Source organism: Gadus chalcogrammus, chromosome 11, assembly GCF_026213295.1.
Source record: "Gadus chalcogrammus isolate NIFS_2021 chromosome 11, NIFS_Gcha_1.0, whole genome shotgun sequence".
Classification (NCBI taxonomy): Eukaryota; Metazoa; Chordata; class Actinopteri; order Gadiformes; family Gadidae; genus Gadus; species Gadus chalcogrammus.
The window spans coordinates 19644859-19666339 of NC_079422.1; the positions used below are offsets into that span (position 1 = coordinate 19644859).

Below are 21481 nucleotides of genomic sequence, written 5' to 3' on the forward strand. Positions count from 1 at the left end.
CATTTAAAATTCCATTAAAAACCGGGACGTCCACAGAGAGGATGTGCTGGTAGGGTCGCTGTGGAGAATGACTTAAAGGGACCTCCGGGTCCAAGCCATGTCAAGCATGGATGTAGCGCTTCCCAGTCAGCGTTCAACCATCAGGAGGTATGTGTGTCCCAGTTTAGCCTGGCCTGGGAGCAGCACCATCACCCTTGAGGCTAAAACTTTATCCCGAGCAAAAAAGTTCCCCTGAGATGGGAAAATGGCAAGTGGAAAGTTGGGTTAAGAAATTAGGCGTATTAATTGGGGTTCGCTGGGTGGGTGGGCGCGTGCTGCGCAGGTACATGTTGTTTTTATTTCGAGCCCGACTTGGTAAATACAGAGAGCACGGAAAAGAGGAGGCAGGACAAGCTGTGAAAGCTTATTTTTTTTGCAATCAAGAGTTTTTGGAGAAGATTACGGAGAACAGAGGCGAGACTAACAAGAAACAAGCGGGAGGCCGCGTCACCACGCCAACCACTCCTGGTAATCAAACAGAGAGCTGGAGAGGTGTCTTTGGTCCCGTCGCCATGCCTTGCATGAGCACAGACAGTATGATGGTGGTTCCCTGACCCCTTGACAATCCAATAGATTCCATTGTGTGAGGGATGACACAGAACAGAACGGAACAAACTGTACCATATTATGCAGAAGAATATTGTACCAAGTATGATCTGTTGACATTCCCTCGGTTGTAAAACATGATGACAAAATACCCTCTATATGATTCCTCTTAAGATTCTGGCAGCCTCTTGTTCATAGTGAGTTTTTTTTACTTAAATACTTAAATCCTAGCTTACCAAATCTGCAGTCTCACTGCAACGTTTGGTGGACAAAAGAGCTCGATCAAAAGGGAGATTTAGCGAGAAGGGGTTATATTTAAAGTTTAAGTGCATGTTCCAGCGTTACTCCTTGTCGGTCGATTTTTGCACAGTTCGCACAAAACCCATAAAGCTGTGGTACATCTTGAACAGCATGGAAAATTTGGGCACCTGTGTAAACGCATAACTACTTTTATTAACAGTGAGATTTATAAACAGATTTATAAACGAATTACATTTACAGCCTGAAGTCTATCAAGACATTTTCAGGTATTTAAATACCAATGCAAATATACACAACACTAGCAAAGGAACAAAAATAAAAAAATATTAAAATACCGTATTCATCAAATTAACAAAGTGGATCATGTCTCTGGTTAGCCTTTGGCGAACAAACAGTAATAAACAACAAAGAATAAAACAAAAAAAAGTAATTAAACGCAAATAAAGCTTACCATAGAGCCAACTGACATTGCTCAACACAGCTGCCCTTTGGTTTGAGCCTCCCAATCATAACCTATGGATCTCCTCATTCGATCTGCCCTGGAGTCATCTGTCACGCTACAAGTTGCTTGGGCCAGGCTGTGAACCGAGGCTCCTCAGCTCCTCCGTGCTGGCTGCACTCTCAAACCTGAAGCCCTCGACGATCAAGGCATCGCCATCCTCCTCAATCCCGCCCTGACACAACCAGGAGCTCTGGTCCTGTTCAAAGAACACACAAGCCATTGGACCTGGCTGTGGGCTCACACGCCTGAGTGTGATTTGTACAGGATCGCTCATGCCTCATCGCAATGTACTGTTTTTATTGGACCACTGTTAACCAACAAATCAGCCAATCATCGAATCCAGATAATATAAACAACATGCGCCATGATGAAACAACATCGCCAGCTTTAATGCAAGATGTACCGAAGCATGCCCTTCAAACGTATGCAAGTAAGTGGAGCTGTGACAGCATCACGCTCACAGAAGAGAATAGGAGTTTTCTGATGTAACTGATCACATTTCTGAAAGTCAATTGCAATCAAATGGAAAACCTTTTTCCCTTTCTATCGCACCCGTTTGGAGCAGAACCTAAACGAGTAGGATTGGAATATCAGCACCTCAAGTAGATCTATTTTCCCTGATAATTAAAAACGTACTGCTGATGGAATGTACATAGACAGGAGGACTCAATGTCCGTGCAGGCGTTGTCATTGTTTTTCTCACATTGATCTGATAAATTTAGAAAATTCAAATCTCATTTGGAGAACTTAATTTAGAGCTCCACCTAGTGTATGTTTGAAGTTCAACACATTTGAGTATTTCAGTCATTTCTGTACCCAATGTCAATGATGCATATATCATTTATTAAACCCTAGGCTTAAGATATGCAAGATACTGAAAAGGGCGACACTATTATACTGCTATAACCGGCACAATATATTACGTGAATTGATGTGCATATAAACTGCCTACGGAAAGGTCTCCAGAAAAATCACCTCCACCTGACTTTGATCCCCAGCTAGTTCAGACACTGATTTACACACAGTGCGCGCTCACACAAACACTCTCCCACACAGACACACACACAGACACACAGACACACACAAACACACACACATACATCCCGGCACCATCATTCGCAGTTTACTACTTTCAACAGGCTGTTTTAATTCAGATTTCAGCCATCCAATGTAATGAACAAAGTGCCCATTGCAGCTAAGTGAACAAATTTGAACATGGAGGAGAGAAACACAGATCTATCTGCCCGGTTAGTGATTCATACCTTGCTGTGTTTTTGTTTCTGTCTGGAGCCGCCGTTTGAGTCAAATTGTTTTATCAGGTCCTCAATGTCCCACATCAGCTTCTCGGCTTTAATCAATACTGCAGCAAAACAAAAACAGAAATTGATATTTGCCAGGCGATTATGAATATCCTGGCCTAGATGCTGAGACGCCATTTTGACCACAAAAAATTCCAAGCAAGACAAGCACGGCATGAACAGATTGTATGCTGAATGGCGATTCTTTCTTCTAAAGAATTGTACAGAACTTTAGAGGCAAGTTTTGCAGCACTTACAGTAATTTGGTTGGAAGTGACATAAGAGGAGTCTTTCCTCACATGACATGTTTTTGATTTGTCCAGCCTCCTGTATGGCAATATTACATGACTTCCTGCCAGTTTTCGTAAGCGCTCTCAAATCCTATCAATTGACCGGGAAAAATTTAGAAAAACAACAATCGGTAAGTAACACTTTAAAGGGAGGAGAAATTAGCAAATGTTTGCAAACGGTTGAGGTATAGGAAGTGCAAAGTGTTCATATGAATGCTGCCAGAGCTTGTTGAAAACGAGGCCACTGGTAAATTAAATTAACAGAAGAGAATCACTCTATGAAGCACCTTCTCAGCAATGGATCGGTAGCTGCCTACACACTTGGCCATGGCCCAACATCTGCTGTGGGGGTTGCCCAGGAACTCAACATGGTAGCTGTGCACATCTCCATCTCCATCCTGTTTCAAGTGCATCCCGTTGCCTGGGTCCGGGCTCAAGACAGCTGGCCACCTAAAAGCAGATGACAAGACATTCTTGGTAAAAGGTCTAACTAACTACAAATTCAAAAAAATGACACATGGAAAAGTAAGTTCAAGTAAAAAATGTTTGCTTTGATAAATGAAATAAATCAACCAATGGATTGAAAAACTGTGACATTGTTCTTTGGAGAATTTTAACCTTGTGTAGCCTTTGCATCTATACAGTAGTTTGCAGGCCGCTCTGACCTCGTTATAAATACCCTTGTGTTTCAGTTTCACCTTGAAACAACAAACCATGAAACGTCCTTCTCTTGTTGGGTGTTTGAAGCCAAGTGAACAGCATATCGAGCTGCACTTAGGTGAGGAGATCTGTTTTTAAAAAAGAACTCGGCAGCCTCACAGTAAGCTATGTTGAGAGAGCCATGCACATTTCTCAGTATTATATCTCATATGACCTCGCCCCATCCCCATTTGAATTTGACACGCATTGTGTTTTATCACTGTGTGCTCCGCTATAGTGCTAGATGCCTTTTTTTATATTTCAAGATTCATGAAAAACAAAATCGATGAACCGTGAATACTAGGCTCTTTTATACACCTACCACGGCCATCCCCTGATCTTTGCAGACACAAGACTGCCTACGGGGATCTGTGAGTAAACATAATCCAAGCCATGCTTTTTGAGCAGGGAGACACTTGGTAAGAGCTGCTGGGGCGCCGCACATGAGCTGTACACCGGATCGGGGTTCATGCTGCAGAACCAGGACTGCTCTGTGCTCAGCCTCACACCAACATCGCTCACCTAAGTTGCAATGATAAACAAGGAGATGAGATAAGGAGCGTGAACATGGACACAAGTTTAAGATAAAGTGATTTTTGGGTCAACATTAGAAAAATTGTGTTTTGGATTTCCTATTTGAAATGATGAAGCTAACATAAGAATAAAACTGCTCATAGAATTTTTAAGAGCTGTTATCAGATATTCAGAACGTATATCAGAAAAAAGAACTGGTCAGCATATATATATACATTTTATACATAGAACATTTTTTAATCACCTGAGGAATTAGCCTCCATTTCAAACAGCGTGGTGTTTCACACTGGACCCATATTTGATTCTCTTCCACATGTGAAGATTCGTTGTGACTCTTAACGTTCTTGGTGGTGCTGGGTGATTTACGTAGTCGAGTCCCCGGTACAACAGAGCTGGGGGGATGTGCCATCGTCAGTGCTCCTTGACTGCCCCCTATGTGACGATATGAAACACTGCAAATGAAAATATGTAAAATAAGGAATGTCAAAAATTTAACAACATTGTATAAACTGTCTATAATATAAAAAAAATCTACAATACGCAACAAATCGTGTAAACTAAATTGGAATGGTCAAAATAATGAAGCTAACTTGGCTTAGCTTAACTAAATTTAAACTGACTATCGAAACTACGGTAGGCCTAATTGCAAAATTAGATAACACCTAATTAGCAATGAGGGAAACAATTACACTAATTAAAATAAACACAAACCATTAACGTTGGTGGGCTCTTTGTGTGGTTGTGCTCCAAAATTCATCGTCAAACAACCATTAATATTTTTCCTAGACTAAAAATGTTCAGACCGTCACGTGAAGAAGCACCACGCGACCACCAGTAGGCCTAAAGGTGCCACGCGACCACCAGCACCTCGAACTTGTAGCAACCTTGCCATCTGTGCCAACTGTGGGGTATTCCACGAACGGAGCTTTAACAAAAAAAAGAGTTAACGCTGAACTCTAGGTTGATTGCTGTCGGTTCCACCGCACGGGTTATGCATTAGTTCAACCAACACGGGGATGGTTAACACAATGGCGAAACGGGCCGCTTATTTCAATGAAATTGAACTCCAGCTTCTCCTGGAGAGCTATGACGAGGAGAAGGAAATTATCACAAGAAAAGGGAACGCCAAAGCCTCTGCAACCCGGAGAACAAAAGCCTGGCAGCGGATCGCTGACCGCGTAAATGCGTTAGTTACATGTCGAAAGCATGATCCTTAATATTTGAGCCAATCTATTAATATCCCAGTTAAGCATTCTTAACGTTCCTACCACATAACCCTTTCTTCTAAAAAAAATATGCACTCCGATCATTCCGATGGCTCCCAAGCAGTCCAGTCAGCGGATCAAGTAAAAATGAAGTATAAAAACATACAAACTTGTAAGCTGTTCCCACCATCGTATTGGTATAAATTTAAATAAGCCCTTTTTTTAAGACAATCGTGAAAAGGCCGACAGTCGGCGGACTGGATCTGGCCCTCAAATTGTCTTGACCCCGGTGGAGCAGCTGTTGATAGACATAAATTCAGGGCACCCTGGCATGGAGGGGGTAGGCTACCTGGAGGTACCTCCTCAGTGAGTCAGGGGGCATGTGAGGGTACCCCACTGGCTGAATGTAGGTTTTTGTGTTTTTCTTGTACTTAAGATTTTGTTTGTCTGCGAAGTAACACATACAAACCGTGTGCGTGCCACGGCGCAAATTTTCCAAATGTTTTTTTTTGGTAACTGGGTAGAAAACCTAAAAGTGACAATTCATCAACTTCACAGATCAAGATGGATTAGTGCTTGTAATGAAGCCGTCGGCTACGAACGAACATGCTCCAGTGGATGTAAGTCCGTTAGGACTATTTTATACTTTCTGTTGTAAGCGCCTCGGCATAGTAGGCCTACTCAGCCAATATTGCTCTTGGTCCGGACATGGATGGGTCATCTGAAAGAACTGAGACGTGCTCAGCATCTCCAACATTATAGATAAAACTCATTTGCAAAAAACGGAGGGCTACGCAAATAGTCTGGAGTGAACTGAGGCCAGGTCCTCGATTGTTAGTGTTGGCTATGTAAGGCTGGAGAAGGCTATTTAAATATATTAAAGATTTGCGCGAGAATCTATATCTCTCAAGCAAAAAGTCATCCGATATGCCAAGATGTCGAGCAGTGGTCTTATTAATCGCTCCCGGTGGATTGCACGAATAATTTGCGCTCCGGTATCAACAGGCCTCTCATCAAAAGGGTGAACGTGGGTTGAAATACCCAAAACCGGGTTATGTTCCAAATTTTACCTGCGCAAAACCTGCTCCGACCAGGTTTGATTCAGAGCATATGTTTCTATAGTAACTAACATACCGTGTTCATGTTGGAACAGAAAACCTAGGGTTACCGCAAACCCTGGGTTAATTTACCCGGTTATGTGATAAAACCGGCTTTGTGGAATATCCCTCAACTATGATCTCTTGACATCAAGTCGGGCCATGTTGTAAACTCGTTTTTCTTTTATATAGGATTTATACTTTTCCATAAATTACCTCAAATGTTTTATTCTTTGGTTTTTTTTAAGTAACATTCAACCGTTTTTTAAAGAGCGCCACACAAACACTACACATCTCATCTTTTAAGGAACATCCAACCCGTGTGAAAGATCGCCTCGCACACACGACACATCGCCTACTCCGTGCTTTTATTTTGAAGGCACTCAAACTCTGGCTCCCCCCGGAAGTTTATGTTTTCCCCTCACCTGTCAGCTCTGACACGGTGGTGGAAGTGTCGTCTGGCTTCCTTTGTTTTTCAACCCAGAGACGGATCGCCACTTCCCCCCCCCCGCCCCCCGACGGTGAAAACATCTATACCCATGCACGACAACACACACATCGACGACGACGCGACACACACTCGACCGTAATCTGAGACGGTGAGTAGTGGACGACGGCGTCCCGCGGCATCGGCGGTAGTAGCTTAGCCCTAGCCTCACCAGACGGCCACTAGCCAGTGTTGCCAGATTGGGCGGGAAATATGGCCCAATCTGGCAACACTGCCAGTGGCGAGCATTAGCCAACGGTCTAGGATAGATGTGATCACAACAGATCGATCACGGTGATCGGCTGCCTAACATGATCGACATGTCTGGGGTGTATCGTGTGTTGTCTTTGCTGTGTTGGGATGCATGTTTGTTTTGTGTGTTGGTGTGAGGGCTGTCAACAGAGTTGTTAACTGTCCTGTGTTAGCTTCGTAAATAACAAGAGAAACCTTCGTTGTTTACAAGGTTTCCCTGCCCTGGACGTTGTCTGGTTTTCCTATTTTGATTATTCCCCAGCTTTCCCTTGATTGTAACCCTGGTGGGTTGTGTTATTAACTCCTTGTTAGAGGATGCAGTCATCCAAGCGCTGTGTGTTGTCGGGTATCGTTTCTATGTTAGTTTCGTTTTGTAGCCCCTTCGTGGTCGGCGACGTTCACAGATCAGCTGTAAGGGATCGGACTGTCATTGACGTGTCAGGTGTTTGAATCGGTCTAAACACTTCCCTTTGTGGTTCACTCCATCGGTAACAGGGTATTTTATTTATAAAGTACGTCCTTTAAAAGTTGCTCGTCGTTTGCTGCATCATCGCCTGCTGACATCACCAGTCAGGTGCACCCTGTGACCCGCACCGGCGAGCCAAAGTCACTGTGGAGCATCATGTATTATTAACGCTTCTTGTGGTTCCTCATGTGCAATTCGATGTCAACCGACTAACGGGAAACCATTGAATATAATGGTGCACATGTGATGTTTTTAGGAAGGCTCGTGCCTGCTTAGTGGACTTGCGTCCTTTAGAATCAGTAGATGTGACGTGACCGTGACGTAATACGATTGAGATATGAGGTGTCACGGTGTACCACATTGTTGAACAGATGCATGTTATACATGTGTTGTATATGCTATATTACCACATAGTTCAATGTCATTGGATTTATTTAACATGATTTAGAATACGGGATAATTATAGACAGGTAGACTGTTGAATTTTGTGTTATTACTAATTATGGTGCCATAATACATTCGTATTAATAACGCTGTGCTATAAATATCCCATTTGCCTATTTGATGACCTCTTGTCAAAGATAAAGCTGCCATCTTGCCTTGCGCTATAACCACAACATTTGATTATATACCTCAAGGCCTTATCTAATTAACAGTTGGTGCAGTATGTTGAGTTTAATTTATAGTTCCAAGATAAAACTAGGAACGGGTGGTGCGGTTACATTTATCCCAATAATTATGGGGAAAACACCATTCTTAACAATATAACTTAGAGTCATTACATTCAGGAATATGCACCTTAAAAAAAATGATAGATCAGACTCAAACAAGTCTTCTTCGTCATTGATGTTTTAAACCTCACATGCGTCAACAGGATATGACGATAAGTCCTCATCTTCATTTCACGATGACGACACAACACCGTTCAAAGATGACAATCTGCAATACTGAATCATTGTCAAGCCCCCGAGCTAACTCTTCCCCTTCCCTCCCGTGCATCGCAGCCCTGCCCTCTGCTGCCGCGCGGGCCTGTGCAGGCATGGAGCCCCTGACAGTAGACGATGACATCTGCATCCTCAAGCACGAGACGGCGTACGGCGTGGCCGGCGAGAGCCCCGTGTCGGTGTGCGCCGGCGACGAGTCGGTGGCGTCGCACTTCGCCCTGGTGACGGCCTACGAGGACATCAAGAAGCGCCTGAGGGACACGGAGAGGGAGAACACGCTGCTGAGGAAGAGGGTGAAGCAGCTGGAGGATAAGGTATGGGTGCCAAGGAGACGGTGGTGGTGGTGGTGGTGGCGGGAGCGAGGGTGTCGTTTACATTTAAGCCATGAAACCTCACAAAAAGGTCACTTTAATTTCCATGGAATCCATCCCTAGTAAATGTATGCGTTGTGTTTGATGCAATGTTGTATTTACATTTACATTTACAGTTTGGGCATTATATGGCAACAATATATGGCTCTCGGTAAAGTAAGGATGTTCATAGAACCAAGTGCCCAGAACTAACAATTGTGAGGTTAATCCATTCCCCCTATACAACAAAGATAGCTTGGATAAGAAGCTACACAATGCTAAGTACTATTATTAAGTGCAAGGACGTACAACATGCAATGTGGGGTAAGGGGGAAGCTATGCAGAGTTGAGGAGAACTCTAAACAAGTGAGTCGAGAGTCTTTGCGGTTGAAATGGCCAAACTGGAAGAACACATTTCATTTTTAGATTTTGGTTCTGTATTCTGAAATGGCACAAATCTTCCCACCCAGCCGTAATCATAAATGTCATAAAAAATCCAGCAAACACAGAAAATGAGCAAGACTCAACGCCATTGGGTTGATTATTCACTGTCTCATCCGGTCTGCATGTCCTGATATGGCCTGCGTCTGCTATCATGCGTTCAGCTCTTCAGGCCGGACGCCCCCCCAACCGAAGGCCCCCAGTACGTGAACAAGGCCTTCAGTGCTTACCGAGGCATCTACATCGAGAAGGAGGACCTGCAGCTGGAGCTCAACAAAGTGGTACAGACCGGTGCTTTGTGCTTTGACATCACACCCCACCCCACAGTGTGACCATGATGTGCAAATCTATATCTAATCAATGTACCGACTTTCATTTCCTCCCACTTTCATTTCCTCCCTCTCTTGCTCTCTCTGTTTCGCTCTCTCTGTCACTCTCGCTCTCTAACTCACTCTCCCTCTCTATCTCACTCTTGCTCTCTCCCTCTCTTGCTCCATCCCTCTGGCTCTCTCTCTCGTTCTCTCTCGTTCTCTTGTTCTCTCTCTCTCTCCATCGCTCCCTCACTCTATCTCACTCTCTCTTACTCTCTCTCTCTCTCTCGCTCTCGATCTCTCTCTCTCCCCCATCAGAAAAAGGAGCGGAGTGAGAGCGAGCGGCAGCTGAACGAGCAGCTCCAGGCCAGAGAGATGGAGCTGCTCCAGCTGAGGACAGAGATGGAGACCAGCCAAGGTACAGGTACAGCGCCTACGTCTACCGTGATCCACTGGAGCTTATTATCACTCTCAAAGGCATGCAATGGAATGGACAATATAACTAGCGTTGTGCAAAAACAAAAATATAAGAAGCAGGAGCTGTTGAGCACCTCTTAAAACGTCAATCAATAGAGAGAAAGGACAGGATGGATATATTGTATAGTGAGTTAGGCATAAAATAATGAACAAACGGACAGAAAAATAAAAGTTTATTCCACATTTGTTAATGTTATCTTTCGTTAATGTATACGTTATCAATATTTAAACCATTGGGGTCATGTGCAACTCTCTGCAAGTCCTTGGTTTATACACTAGGGGGCACATGGAGTATTTCATACCCAGGTAGTGTTGGATAACCACAGGGGCTGTCACACTGTTATCTGATGTGGTCTGAAAAGGACAAAGAAATGTTTTGCATGATCTTGAGTGGTGAAAACATTACCTTATCAACGCTAGCTCACCATGTGCCCTTTGACCTTTAACATTGTACATTAAAAATATGTTATCACATCCTCTTTTCGTTCCTCCTTTGCGTAAAAAAACAACTTTCTGTATATTTAGAAGAAAAACAGTTCTGCATATTCAAAATACCCAAATGAGTAACTTCACTGCAAAGCTCTAACAAAACCATCAGAGAGCTGTAATGATTTGTGTCTGGTATCTGTGCGCGCGCGTGTCTGTGTGCGCGCGTGCATGCGCTTGTGTTTGTCTGTGCGCGCTCTTGTGTGCCCGTGTGTGTATGTGTGTGCTAACCCCCTTTGGTGTCCAGTGATGAAGAGCCTGACCAGCCCCCAGGACTACTGGCAGGTGGAGGGGGCCAACAGTGAGCTGCAGATCCACAAGCTGCAGCTGGAGCTGGAGAGGGTGACGCTGGAGAACGGCAAGCTGCTGGAACGCTACGGGGTGAGGCCCCCCCCACGCTAGGGCCCACTGGGAGCCAATCAGATCAGGGCATTGGAACGGTGGGGCGGTAGAGGCGGGAAAGTCGTGAAACCTTGGAATCAGCATTGCAAAAACAAAACGTCACCTTAATTTCCATGGAAAAGAACCCTAGTATGTTGTTGTGTTAACAGACACACTGTATGCGTTGTGTTTTATGCAATATTATATTTACCTTTACAGTTAGGGCATTGTGTAGACGCTTTTAGACTTACAATAAGTACATTTGTCAGAAGAAAGAGAAATACTATATCACTGTCGGTGCAGTACGGATGTTCATAGAACCAAGTGCCAAGCACTAACAATTGTTAGGTTAACCCATTCCCCCTATACAACAAAGATAGCTAGGATAAGACGCTACAAACAAACTAATTTTAAGTGCAATGAAGTACGACATGCAATAAGTGTGTACATTAAGTACCAGGACATACAACATGCAGTACGTGCGTAAGAGGGGTGTCTGGCTCGGTGTCTGGCTCGCTCTGAACAACTGAACAAATCCTGCCCTTTGTCTAGACTCCCAGCCCGTCTTATGATTGCTCAGAGATTGTCCCTCTCCCATATCCCATAACCCGTGTGTCCTGGAACTGTGCCGTTGAATTCACTCTACCGTTTTTTGGCTTTCGATTTTCCTCTGTGTTGAATGATGTCATTGCTCCCCTGACTCAGGAACCCCATGGCCTCAACGGACCGGACTCTGATCAGGACTCCGACGTGGCGTACAACATAAGGTTCTTGGAGCTAATGTTAATGATGACCCACCCTGGCGTCACAGTATGGCTTTAGGGAAACGTGTGCGTGAATGACAACTTAATGACAACGATAGGGAAAACATTAGACTGTGGCTACCCTTACCATCAGGCCTTGTGGTGGACTCTTTCTCTTTAGCCACCAGGGGGTGATGCAGATTTGTTTTCACTTTGGCCAACCTTAATTGTAACTAAGATGTATTAGAAACATATGACTATAGGCACCAATAACAGTAACAATATGGGCTGTAAGGAGGTGATCAAGATGATCCAGTTAACAATTTCATTACATTACATATACATTTTTCTATCATAACTTGACACGCAATATAAATATCTGGCAGTTTACCTTTTTTAGGTATGTCTGCCTGTGCTCCTTTTTTGTTAACACATTTTTTAACACATACGTTTCTCTCATCTCAATGTATGAAGTTGAGACACGATGTGAGTGAGATTCAGCATCATTACCAAAGATAGGTTTAAGGTGTTGTTTAAATGTCAATGTGAGCAAACCAAAACTTTTGATATCGTAACGTATTGTAATATTTGCAGTTTCTGTGTTTTTAGTTGCTTTTTATTTAATTTATTTTTATCTTTTCTTTTTATCAAACTGTCCTGAAATGTTGCGCTATTAATTTGAAAGAATAGGATATTCTTTACCATTATGTTGTGGACTCATCTTCGTTGCCTTAACAAATTCATAAGTCGATGATACACAGAACATCAACTGTGTTTTAAACCGAGCAATTAAAACACTTAACATTTCGGTGCAAATATTTACCCACCAATAAAGTTAGAACTAGTAAAGGAAGATGGTTTTACTGTCACAGCCAGTCCAAAGTATCATCCACTATAGACAAATGACAAATAATGGGAAACGTGACAAATTTACTTATTATAAGTCCCTTTGGATAAAAGAGTCTGTAAAAATGCCCTAAATCGAAATCTAAATAGACAGGTTTACAGCGTTCCTGTCCAACACATACACAGAGCAGCACTTACTGCCCTAAACACAACCCACTACCCTGTTGTTTCTCCAGGGAGAGGGGCATGCAGCAGATGTACCAGGTGCTGTGCGGTGAGATCTCCCGCCTCCACGCAGAACTCAAGCACCAATCACGGCTGGTCAGGCATCTCCGACCGCTGCTCAACGACAACCGAGAAGGTGAGTCCCGTGTCCCAGCATGCACCGCTCCAGTGAACACGCACAGATGCACAAAGACTCACACACACAGACAGAGAGACAGACAGAATCACACACACACACACACACACACACACACACACACACACACACACACACACACACACACACACACACACACACACACACACACACACACTGCTACGTTTACTTCGGCATGTTGTAAAAAAAAAAAAATGACGTTATTGTACATAAAAAACCTTATGAACCTGGTACCACCTTCTGTCTGCTGCCTTATTCCCTACTCCCTCCAACCTCAGAGATGGATGGGTGGTAGATGGTGTCATCTCCTGTGACATTGCGGTCGATGCCGATATGTTTCTGCGATAGAAATTACTCGTATACAAACCGGTACTTGCAATTCATTATGAAACTCTGACATCACACCTCCTAAGTCATGCAAAGGCCACAGGAAACCCTTTGGCTGACTGCGCGATTATAATGTTGGACCCCAAACGTTTAAGGTTCAGCATATACATATGCTGTTCTCCTATACAGCCTTGTAGCATAATGGTCCCCCCCCAACCCCACCACAGGTGTCCACACTTTCAGAATCATCGCTGCTTCTCTTAAAGGGAAGGAGCGCTAATTGCTTGTATGTGAGGGCTTATCTTTGAATATTACTCTTTCGGGATATGATTGAAAGATTTGGATGTACAATACTTTCTTATAATCTGCGTTTCGAGAAGCGTTGCATTGGGAGAAAATTAAGGAAGTGCAAACCCCCATCAATTGACTGAGATAGTCCCTTCAAAGTAGGAATAAGCCTTTTCACGAAAGGAGATAAAAAAATAACATTCTTATTCTTTATTCTATTCAATAATTGGGTAATCCTGTAATGTAGATGAGAGACAGACCTAGGAAAATAGGCGCATGTGTGTGTGTGTGTGTGTGTGTGTGTGTGTGTGTGTGTGTGTGTGTGTGTGTGTGTGTGTGTGTGTGTGTGTGTGTGTGTGTGTGTGTGTGTGTGTGTGTGTTTTGAGAGAGAGAGGGCACAGCGGATTTAGGTGGAACAGAAGAAGAATATATATATATATATATATATATATATATATATACACTAATTTATTAATACCATGATAGTCTGCATCTTTATTCTTCCTATGTTCTTCCTTTTGAAATCACTTTGTATTCAAATCCTTGCCCCTAGGGACCCTCTCGTGTGTGTGTGTGTGTGTGTGTGTGTGTGTGTGTGTGTGTGTGTGTGTGTGTGTGTGTGTGTGTGTGTGTGTGTGTGTGTGTGTGTGTGTGTGTGTGTGTGTGTGTGTGTGTGTGTGTGTGTCGGGGGGGAGAATGTGTAAGGAAGAAACTCTCATTTAAACTTCATTATCCCCTCAAGATGATTTGGTAGCGAGGCAGCGGAGTGTGTGTGATTAGGCTATTTGTATGTGATTTGTATATGCACGTGTAAGGATACGCTTGATATGGGAACAGGGACCGGGGACGTCGCCTTTGCATTCTGATTGCTTTTGATCAGGGGTTTGTGTCATTTTGGGGAGGCTGACGTGGGGGCATTTTGTGTAGTCGGGTTTCTGTGGCTGAGGCTTCTGCAAATATGTCCTATAGGCTAGGAGGATTGTGTGTGTGTGTGGGGGGGGGGGGGGGGGGTGCTTCTCTGAGCGATTAGCATACACTGTTAAAATTATTTAATGTTAAACTTTGTTAAACACGGTGTAATGTTTAACTGGAAAGAATTGTAGAAAGGGAAGGATTTTAAAGTTCATCTTAAAGGTGAACGTTGTTTTACGTGGAACACTTTTGTTTGCGGCAATATTTCTCCCCAATTCAATGCAATTATTCCAAATCATGGAGCTGAAAAGCCGGCAAATAAATCAGTTTAGCCAATCACAATAACGCAACTTTGTCCTAGCCATGGATACTGTACGTGTTGTAGGACATGGCCAAGGTAACAGCCTATTTGTGTTTCTCGCACAAAGTCCTCTCTTATCCATGATAGTAAACTACACTCCAGGACCTTTAATTATTTTGTTTATATGCTTATACGTAATCATGTTATATGTCGTATGTATGGAGATTAGAGTATGTCGCTTTCATCAAGGCAGCTTTTGCGTTATGGTTGCTTCACTGGTACATTAATACTATAGCAATACTATATTATTTTCTCTTGACATTTTGTTCGTTCATTTGATGATATCTTATCTAATTCCCAAATCCCATCAATTCCCATATGGATTTACATGTTTTTCATAATCAACATTTTGTACTTCAATTTGAGTGTCATGGGTGACGTCTCTAGTTATACTGCATGTAGGTCTGTGAAAACACTGTTCTGAAAGAACTAGTCTCACCCTCTCTCATCCCGTTTACGCAAGTCATAGAAAGCTAACATTGAGCCAAACTTGGAGTTCCCTTTTAATTTCTTCATCCAAAACACATATTAGAGTGCTAAAGTTGTCGTTACTGTTGTTGTTGTAATATTGCTAAATAGCCTCAAAATCCCCCAATTCAACCCCCATTAAAACCGTATCCTCCCTCATATTCTCTTTCGTTTCAGGGTCATTCCCAGCACACTATCCATAAAGGTACATGCCAGTGGGCTGATGTGTCAAGCCACGATGGTGATAGGGCCGTTCCGCTCCTCAGCTCTGGTCAAAACAAATACGGGTGGCATGTTGTTCTCCGGTTGGCTTGGTTTCCTTTGGTTTCCCTTTCCTTTCCTCCTCCTGTGAACTCTGCCCTCGGTGTTCCTCAGGGAAGGGTGGTTCAGGGTTCTTCTTAAAACCGTCACACTGCAACTGCATGTCCTTTGGGTGCCTGCCTACCCACACTACCTCCACCTTCCTGTGGGACCTGTCCTACCTAGATTGTTAAAGGTGGCATATTATACCCCCGGGTGTGAGTGTGAATAGCCGTTACAAGCCGTTTGGAAAATCGGCCTCTTGTGAAATCAAAAGTGGCCGTGTCCACCTAGATGTGTGCTGGATAGAACAGTCTACCAGCCTACCCGGTGGACTGTCGCAAACGTCCGTCTATCCGTCATGCATCTAGGTGGACACGCCCACCTGGGATGTCAGAAGAGGCCGACTTTCCAAACGGTTGTGACGGCTGGTCCCACTCACAGCTGGGGGTGTAATATGTCCCCTTTAAAGCATTCTGCGGTCCACCTGACTCCCTCTAACCGGGCTGCTGGGTCCACAGGTGCCTCCGCGCTCCCCATCCAGTGCCTGGACGACGTGGAGAAGAACAACAACCACCACCGCCGCCGCCAGCACCCCCCCCTGCTGCGGGTGTCCGTGCCTCACCCCCCCACCACCGCCTCCTCCGGCTCCAGCACCACCCCGGCCCTCGGGGCCCCGTCGGGCCCCCCGTTGCTGGACGGACTACGCGAGGACTGCTGGTACAACGGGCCGTGGCCCGGACGTCCCAGCGCGGCCCCCCCCACCGCAGCCGCCGCCGGCACCAACACCGCCGGGGGCGCCGGCCCCGGCTGCGAGGCCCCCCCGGAGAGCGGGGACCCCAGCTCCGTGCTGCTGCCCCCCCCGCCCCTCAACCAGGCCTCCCTGGACGACAGCTCCCGCTCCTTCCCCAGCCCCCCCAAGCCCAGCGATGCCCTGTTCTGGGAGGGGCACTCTGCCGCCTCCGCCGCCGCCTCCAGCTCCTCCTCCTCCTCCATAGGGAGCTGCACCCCGCGGAGCCCCCCCAACGCCGAGTGGGCCAAGCCCTACTGAGCCCCCCCCCCCCCCCCCGAGGGACAGATGGGTGGGGCGAAGGAGAGGACGAGCGAACTATGGGATCCTTCGGCCCTGCCGCATAGCTACCACCTCACCTGCCTTACGATAAGAACAGTCCTCTTGACCAAACTGGATTGAACTGGATCCACGTTGCCGGATAGGGGCGGGGGGGGGGTGGGGGGCTGTCATGAGTCACTGCCCTTTGAACATGGCTCCCCTTTGTGGTCGGTCTTTTCCCACCACGTCGGTTGGTGGGGAACACGTCTGACTTCTGACTGATAAAAAGAACGAAGAAACTGGGTGTTAGGTCTGCGCGTGCATTTTATGTTGCGTGTGTGTATGGGAGCCTCTAGGGTACGTGTGTGTGTGTGTGTGTGTGTGTGTGTGTGTGTGTGTGTGTGTGTGTGTGTGTGTGTGTGTGTGTGTGTGTGTGTGTGTGTGTGTGTGTGTGTGTGTGTGTGTGTGTGTGTGTGTGTGTGTGTGTCCAGAATTAAGGGTGCTTCTAGTGTGTGTGTGTGCGTGCGTATATGGGTGCCTCTAGTGTGCATGTGCAGCTGTGTTTGTGTGTGTATGTGTCTGTCTGCATCTGTGTCTGTTTGTGGGTGCCTCTTGTGTGCGTGTGCAGCTCTGTGTGTGTGTGTATGGGTGCCTCTTGTGTGCGTGTGCAGCTCTGTGTGTGTGTATGGGTGCCTCTTGTGTGCACGTGCAGCTCTGCACAGGGGCACCTCCTCGCCTGGCAGCGTCCACTCACCTAATAAATCTCGACAGGGCTCTACACGCCTCTCCATCCAACGAAGGATCTTATAATAGAGCTAGAACTTGTTGTTTTTTTTAACTATAAACTCTGTACTCTCTCTCTCCAATGTAAGTCTGTTTATATTGGACCGTTGTAAAGTAGAAAAGGGGGCGTGGCCTCCCGTGGTTGTTGGATGCCCATGTGAAGGATGTTTTGTTTGCGTACAGTGGTGGCTAATATACAGTAAACCTTTTTAAGGGAAGAGCTTCATTCCAAAGTGTAAGGAAGAATTTATTTATTTATTTTAATCTTTTTTTAATAGTTCCACACACTTTTTTCACTAGCTGGATCAAGTAAAAAAAACGACCAAGGCATGTTCAGGCCAAAAAAAAACATGTTTGTTTTTTTGGGAACTATAATATGATTGACACGTTTGTTCTAACAGAAGCCTTTTTTTGTAATTTATTTGTAATTATTAGTTAATAATCACCAAGGTGGTCAATTTCATCAAAAAACTGGATGAATTTCAACTTCAACCTCACTGGTACCAAAAAAAAAACGACAAAAACGTAAAAGAATTCCAACAATGGCTCAACTGTTTACACTTTCACACAATTCAACATCTCAAGCCTCCTGAATCTCATGCCACACATTTTACATAAATCTCTCAGCGCTGATGTGGAACACCATCATGTGCGCTGTGGTTTTATTTCTCTCTTCTTCTTTCGAGTGAAATTGTAACGGGGACGTTGAGACGCAAGGCCTGGGTATTTTAAAAGTTGTTTCGTGGTAGAAAAACTTACATATTTTGTGATCGTAACCGAAAAGTAAAAACGGTTGAACTTAATTCTTGAGTGTATTGAAGGGTTGTCATGCTGCACTGGATTGTTATCGCATTTATTTTATTTTGCTTTCTCAGTGCTCCCACAAACCTTTTCGCTGTTGTGTAATTACGAAAGTTCATCAAGTAAAACTGTGTTTTGAAAGAAATAAGAAAGAATCTGGAAAGCGCTTGTAATAAGCAAAACAATCCTCGGACACAATTGTATGTACACTGCAACACTGGAACGAACAAAAAACAGCCCATCAAGTGTGAATACCATGTGAAGCCTTCATGGGTAGTATAGAAGGACAAGGTTTCAGTCAGTATATAGGGGAACACACCACAAAAACGTATCGCAGTAAACTATATCAATGTATATGACAGGCTTTTTAAAGTATTTTTTATGGTTTTGTTTCATCCGCAAGGCCAGATTTATGTACTCCTCCAGACAAATTGATTTAGCCTAGCTGAACCACCAGCCCAACCACCCGCCAGATTTTCAGTGTGTTCAAGAGTCGTCTGCCTTTTTGGGGGTGGGGGAAGTGGTGGGCGTGGGGATGCCTGGTGAATATTCAACCTGTATAGTAATGTGAGCCATGGCTTTGACACGTAGTGGGAGCGCGGAGCACACAAGTCTGTGGTTGTGAAAAGAGATTATCGTCTGCTTCTCCTTAGGTCCTCAACTCTGGTTTGTCACACGATCAATGATTCCTTGATTTTTAAAACGAAAAAATTTCTTTTACAGCTGCGGTAGTTTCATACTTCTGTGAACGATTTGCAAACCAAAATGCAATGTACAGTAGACATGGATTATATTTTAGAATTATTGCACTCAGACTGTTTGTAAATATGGCAAACTAAAAGAAGGAATGAATGAGTGTGACTGTGTCCCTTTTTTTTAGTTCTGAAATTAATTCCTGATGGTTTAATCATATCTGATTCAACGGCTTTCTGTTACATTAAACGTATATTAGAAAACAATCGTCACAAATACGCTCTTTCTGAGCCACCTGCATGCTCTTTCATTATTTGGTTTCAGTCTATTATTGATTGACTGTCGACCCGTCAGAAATCAGGGAAACTCACACGCACATCTAAAAATAAGCTCTTATCGACGGGAGATGAAATGAGCCCAGCGCCTATATGATTACAGAGGCATCGGTATCGGCACATGAATTTGCCATTATTCTGGGGTTTTGTATGAATAATATGAATACGAATCAAAACATGTCATAGCCATAGGTATCAGAATGGCCCTGCACATAAGGTATTTTAAGGAGGAAAAATAAATCACCTCGTGCATAATGACAAAATATCCATATGTTTGCATTCATATTTGAGAATTAGCACTCGGGTAAAATAACAGGCTATTTTGATTTTTCTTAAGATGGGAAGATGGTACATGTGATGGAAGGTTAATTCAACTTTGACAGTTCATCCTGATTAACTAAGGTGGTAATGTGAATTTAAGATAGTTTTATGAGTTAACTAACCTAGCACGGTTCAATCATTACCAAGCAAACCGCAATCCACGTTACCAGTCGGTTTAATTTAAAGGTGAACTGATTTTGTATCGAAAAAAGGATGGTAAACAATGTATAAACAAACACAATTTAATGAAGAGTGGGTGAACATTTCTGTAATATTAACTTGACTGCAGGTATCAATATGCTGTCATTTTATTTAACAATTGTGCAGCAATGCACAAAAATGTTGCGACATTTTTGCACTTGAAAGCAAAAGCTGAGTCAATATAATAGATGCACACATAGATGGGTTACCCTACACATGTGAACTCATCAACTTAATGCCTTAAACCCTTAAACCCTTAACAGGCATAAAGGTCTTCAACCAACATGGGACATACTGATGTATCCAGCTATGTGTGGGTGGTGCAAGATCTTTACCAAAGATGGAGGCGCACGGGCGCAGCACAGCTGAACCCCTTCATAGGAATCAAAGATATTATCAACATTGTTTTTAATCTTCACACTCCAAATGCCAGCGAAGCACATCATTTACGAGGCAAATGGCCCTCACTGAGCTCCGGATCAGAAGGGTCTCAGCGCCCTCCACGATGGCGCCGTGAGGCCCCGTCCGGTCTTCAGCCAACCCGCCCTGTTCCGTCCCGTCCCCGGAGCGCGTCGGGCCTACATGCTCGCCGGGAGCTTCTGCGTCCTGTTCTTGGTGGCGATTCCCGTCCTCTGGAACTCCAGCTTCTCCTTGATGTACTCCTGCTTACACTCCTCATAGAAGACTGGATCTCTGTAGCTGTCGGGCGTACATACAAACTCAAAATTATGTATTATTCTTTCTATAACGGTAACAAAAACAGCAAGATGGTGGCTTGGAGTGGGCGTTGCACAATGTACACATATTATCTAAAACAAGCTTGCAAAACACTCACTAGACTGTCAGGCATTCCTTCAGGGCTGCGTTCTGCTCCCTGCATTTGAGCACCATCAGGAAGCCAGAGTCCTTGCAGCAGACGTTAAAGGCTGTAGGGGAGGAGGAGGGGGGGGTTTAGACAGCCATACCAAGACTGCAAACGGTTTGACTATGTTCATCATCGGCTCTGCAAAAATGCAAAGGCTAACAAATCATGAACAATTCCTCTCCGATGCTGTATATAGCACCTGCTTGTACATCTGGTCCACACTACAGAACGACACAAACCAAACTAAAATATGGGTTATGAATGATGATGTGTATATTTACCCCCAGACATATAGAAAACGTTTTTCTTTTATATTTATGAGATACTGCCGACATACCAAAAAAAACTGCTAATGCCGCACTCTTCATTTTTGTAGTCCAATGTTGATCGTATCCCTTGATTGTTCCAAGCTGAAGAACCTGCTAAATAACATTCTGACCCTTGCCAAGAACAAACTGCATTACTTTCCTACACCACATCACATACCTCAGGGAGGTAAGAGTGGTCGCCTCTAACATGACGTTTATTAATTCCCAAAGCGCGGTCGTGGTGTCCCTGACCCAAGCAGGTCGCAGGGGACAGTAGACACAAGCCTGGTGTTGAATGCTTTCAGTCGTTACCCTCTTAGCCAGCGTTCTCTGAAAGACTTTGAATTAACCATGACCCACTACCCGCCCCCCCCCCCCCCCCCCCCCCCAATCTCCGTCAACAAACCCCCACCGAACCCCTCAAAGGACG

General features: G+C 44.4%; 3 protein-coding genes across 5 annotated transcripts in view; 1 reads left to right on the forward strand and 2 right to left on the reverse strand.

Moving 5' to 3' along the window:
- The window catches only part of LOC130392218 (RNA-binding motif, single-stranded-interacting protein 3-like), a 162597-nt gene extending 157496 nt beyond the window's left edge, over positions 1–5101 (reverse strand). The window contains exons 1-6 of the mRNA XM_056602676.1: positions 4881–5101; positions 4414–4621; positions 3958–4157; positions 3224–3386; positions 2904–3027; positions 2611–2708 (exon numbers count right to left, since the gene is read on the reverse strand). Coding sequence (XP_056458651.1) covers positions 2611–2708; positions 2904–3027; positions 3224–3386; positions 3958–4157; positions 4414–4578 — 750 coding nt within the window. The 5' untranslated portion in view covers positions 4579–4621; positions 4881–5101. The remainder of the gene's footprint in view (positions 1–2610; positions 2709–2903; positions 3028–3223; positions 3387–3957; positions 4158–4413; positions 4622–4880) is intronic.
- A 1830-nt stretch (positions 5102–6931) lies between these two features.
- LOC130392225 (5-azacytidine-induced protein 2-like) lies at positions 6932–16802 on the forward strand. 3 transcript variants are annotated; one of them, XM_056602691.1, is made up of 8 exons: positions 6932–7070; positions 8681–8934; positions 9576–9692; positions 10041–10146; positions 10933–11066; positions 11772–11833; positions 12892–13016; positions 16215–16801. In XM_056602691.1, exons 2-8 carry the CDS (start codon positions 8716–8718, stop codon positions 16742–16744), a joined length of 1293 nt encoding a protein of 430 aa, XP_056458666.1. In that variant the 5' UTR covers positions 6932–7070; positions 8681–8715; the 3' UTR covers positions 16745–16801. The 3 variants fall into 3 exon arrangements, with proteins under 3 accessions (XP_056458666.1, XP_056458664.1, XP_056458665.1); XM_056602689.1 differs by lacking the exon at positions 6932–7070 and having other exon boundaries at positions 7193–8934; positions 16215–16802; XM_056602690.1 differs by lacking the exon at positions 6932–7070 and having other exon boundaries at positions 7193–8934; positions 10041–10140; positions 16215–16800.
- A 3049-nt stretch (positions 16803–19851) lies between these two features.
- On the reverse strand, positions 19852–20808 carry LOC130392324 (COX assembly mitochondrial protein homolog; the record flags this gene model as incomplete). Its single annotated transcript, XM_056602820.1, has 2 exons — positions 19852–20577; positions 20714–20808. Coding segments are annotated over 2 exons (216 nt in total), but the record flags the coding sequence as incomplete, so codon positions are not given.
- Between the last annotated feature and the right edge of the window lie 673 nt (positions 20809–21481).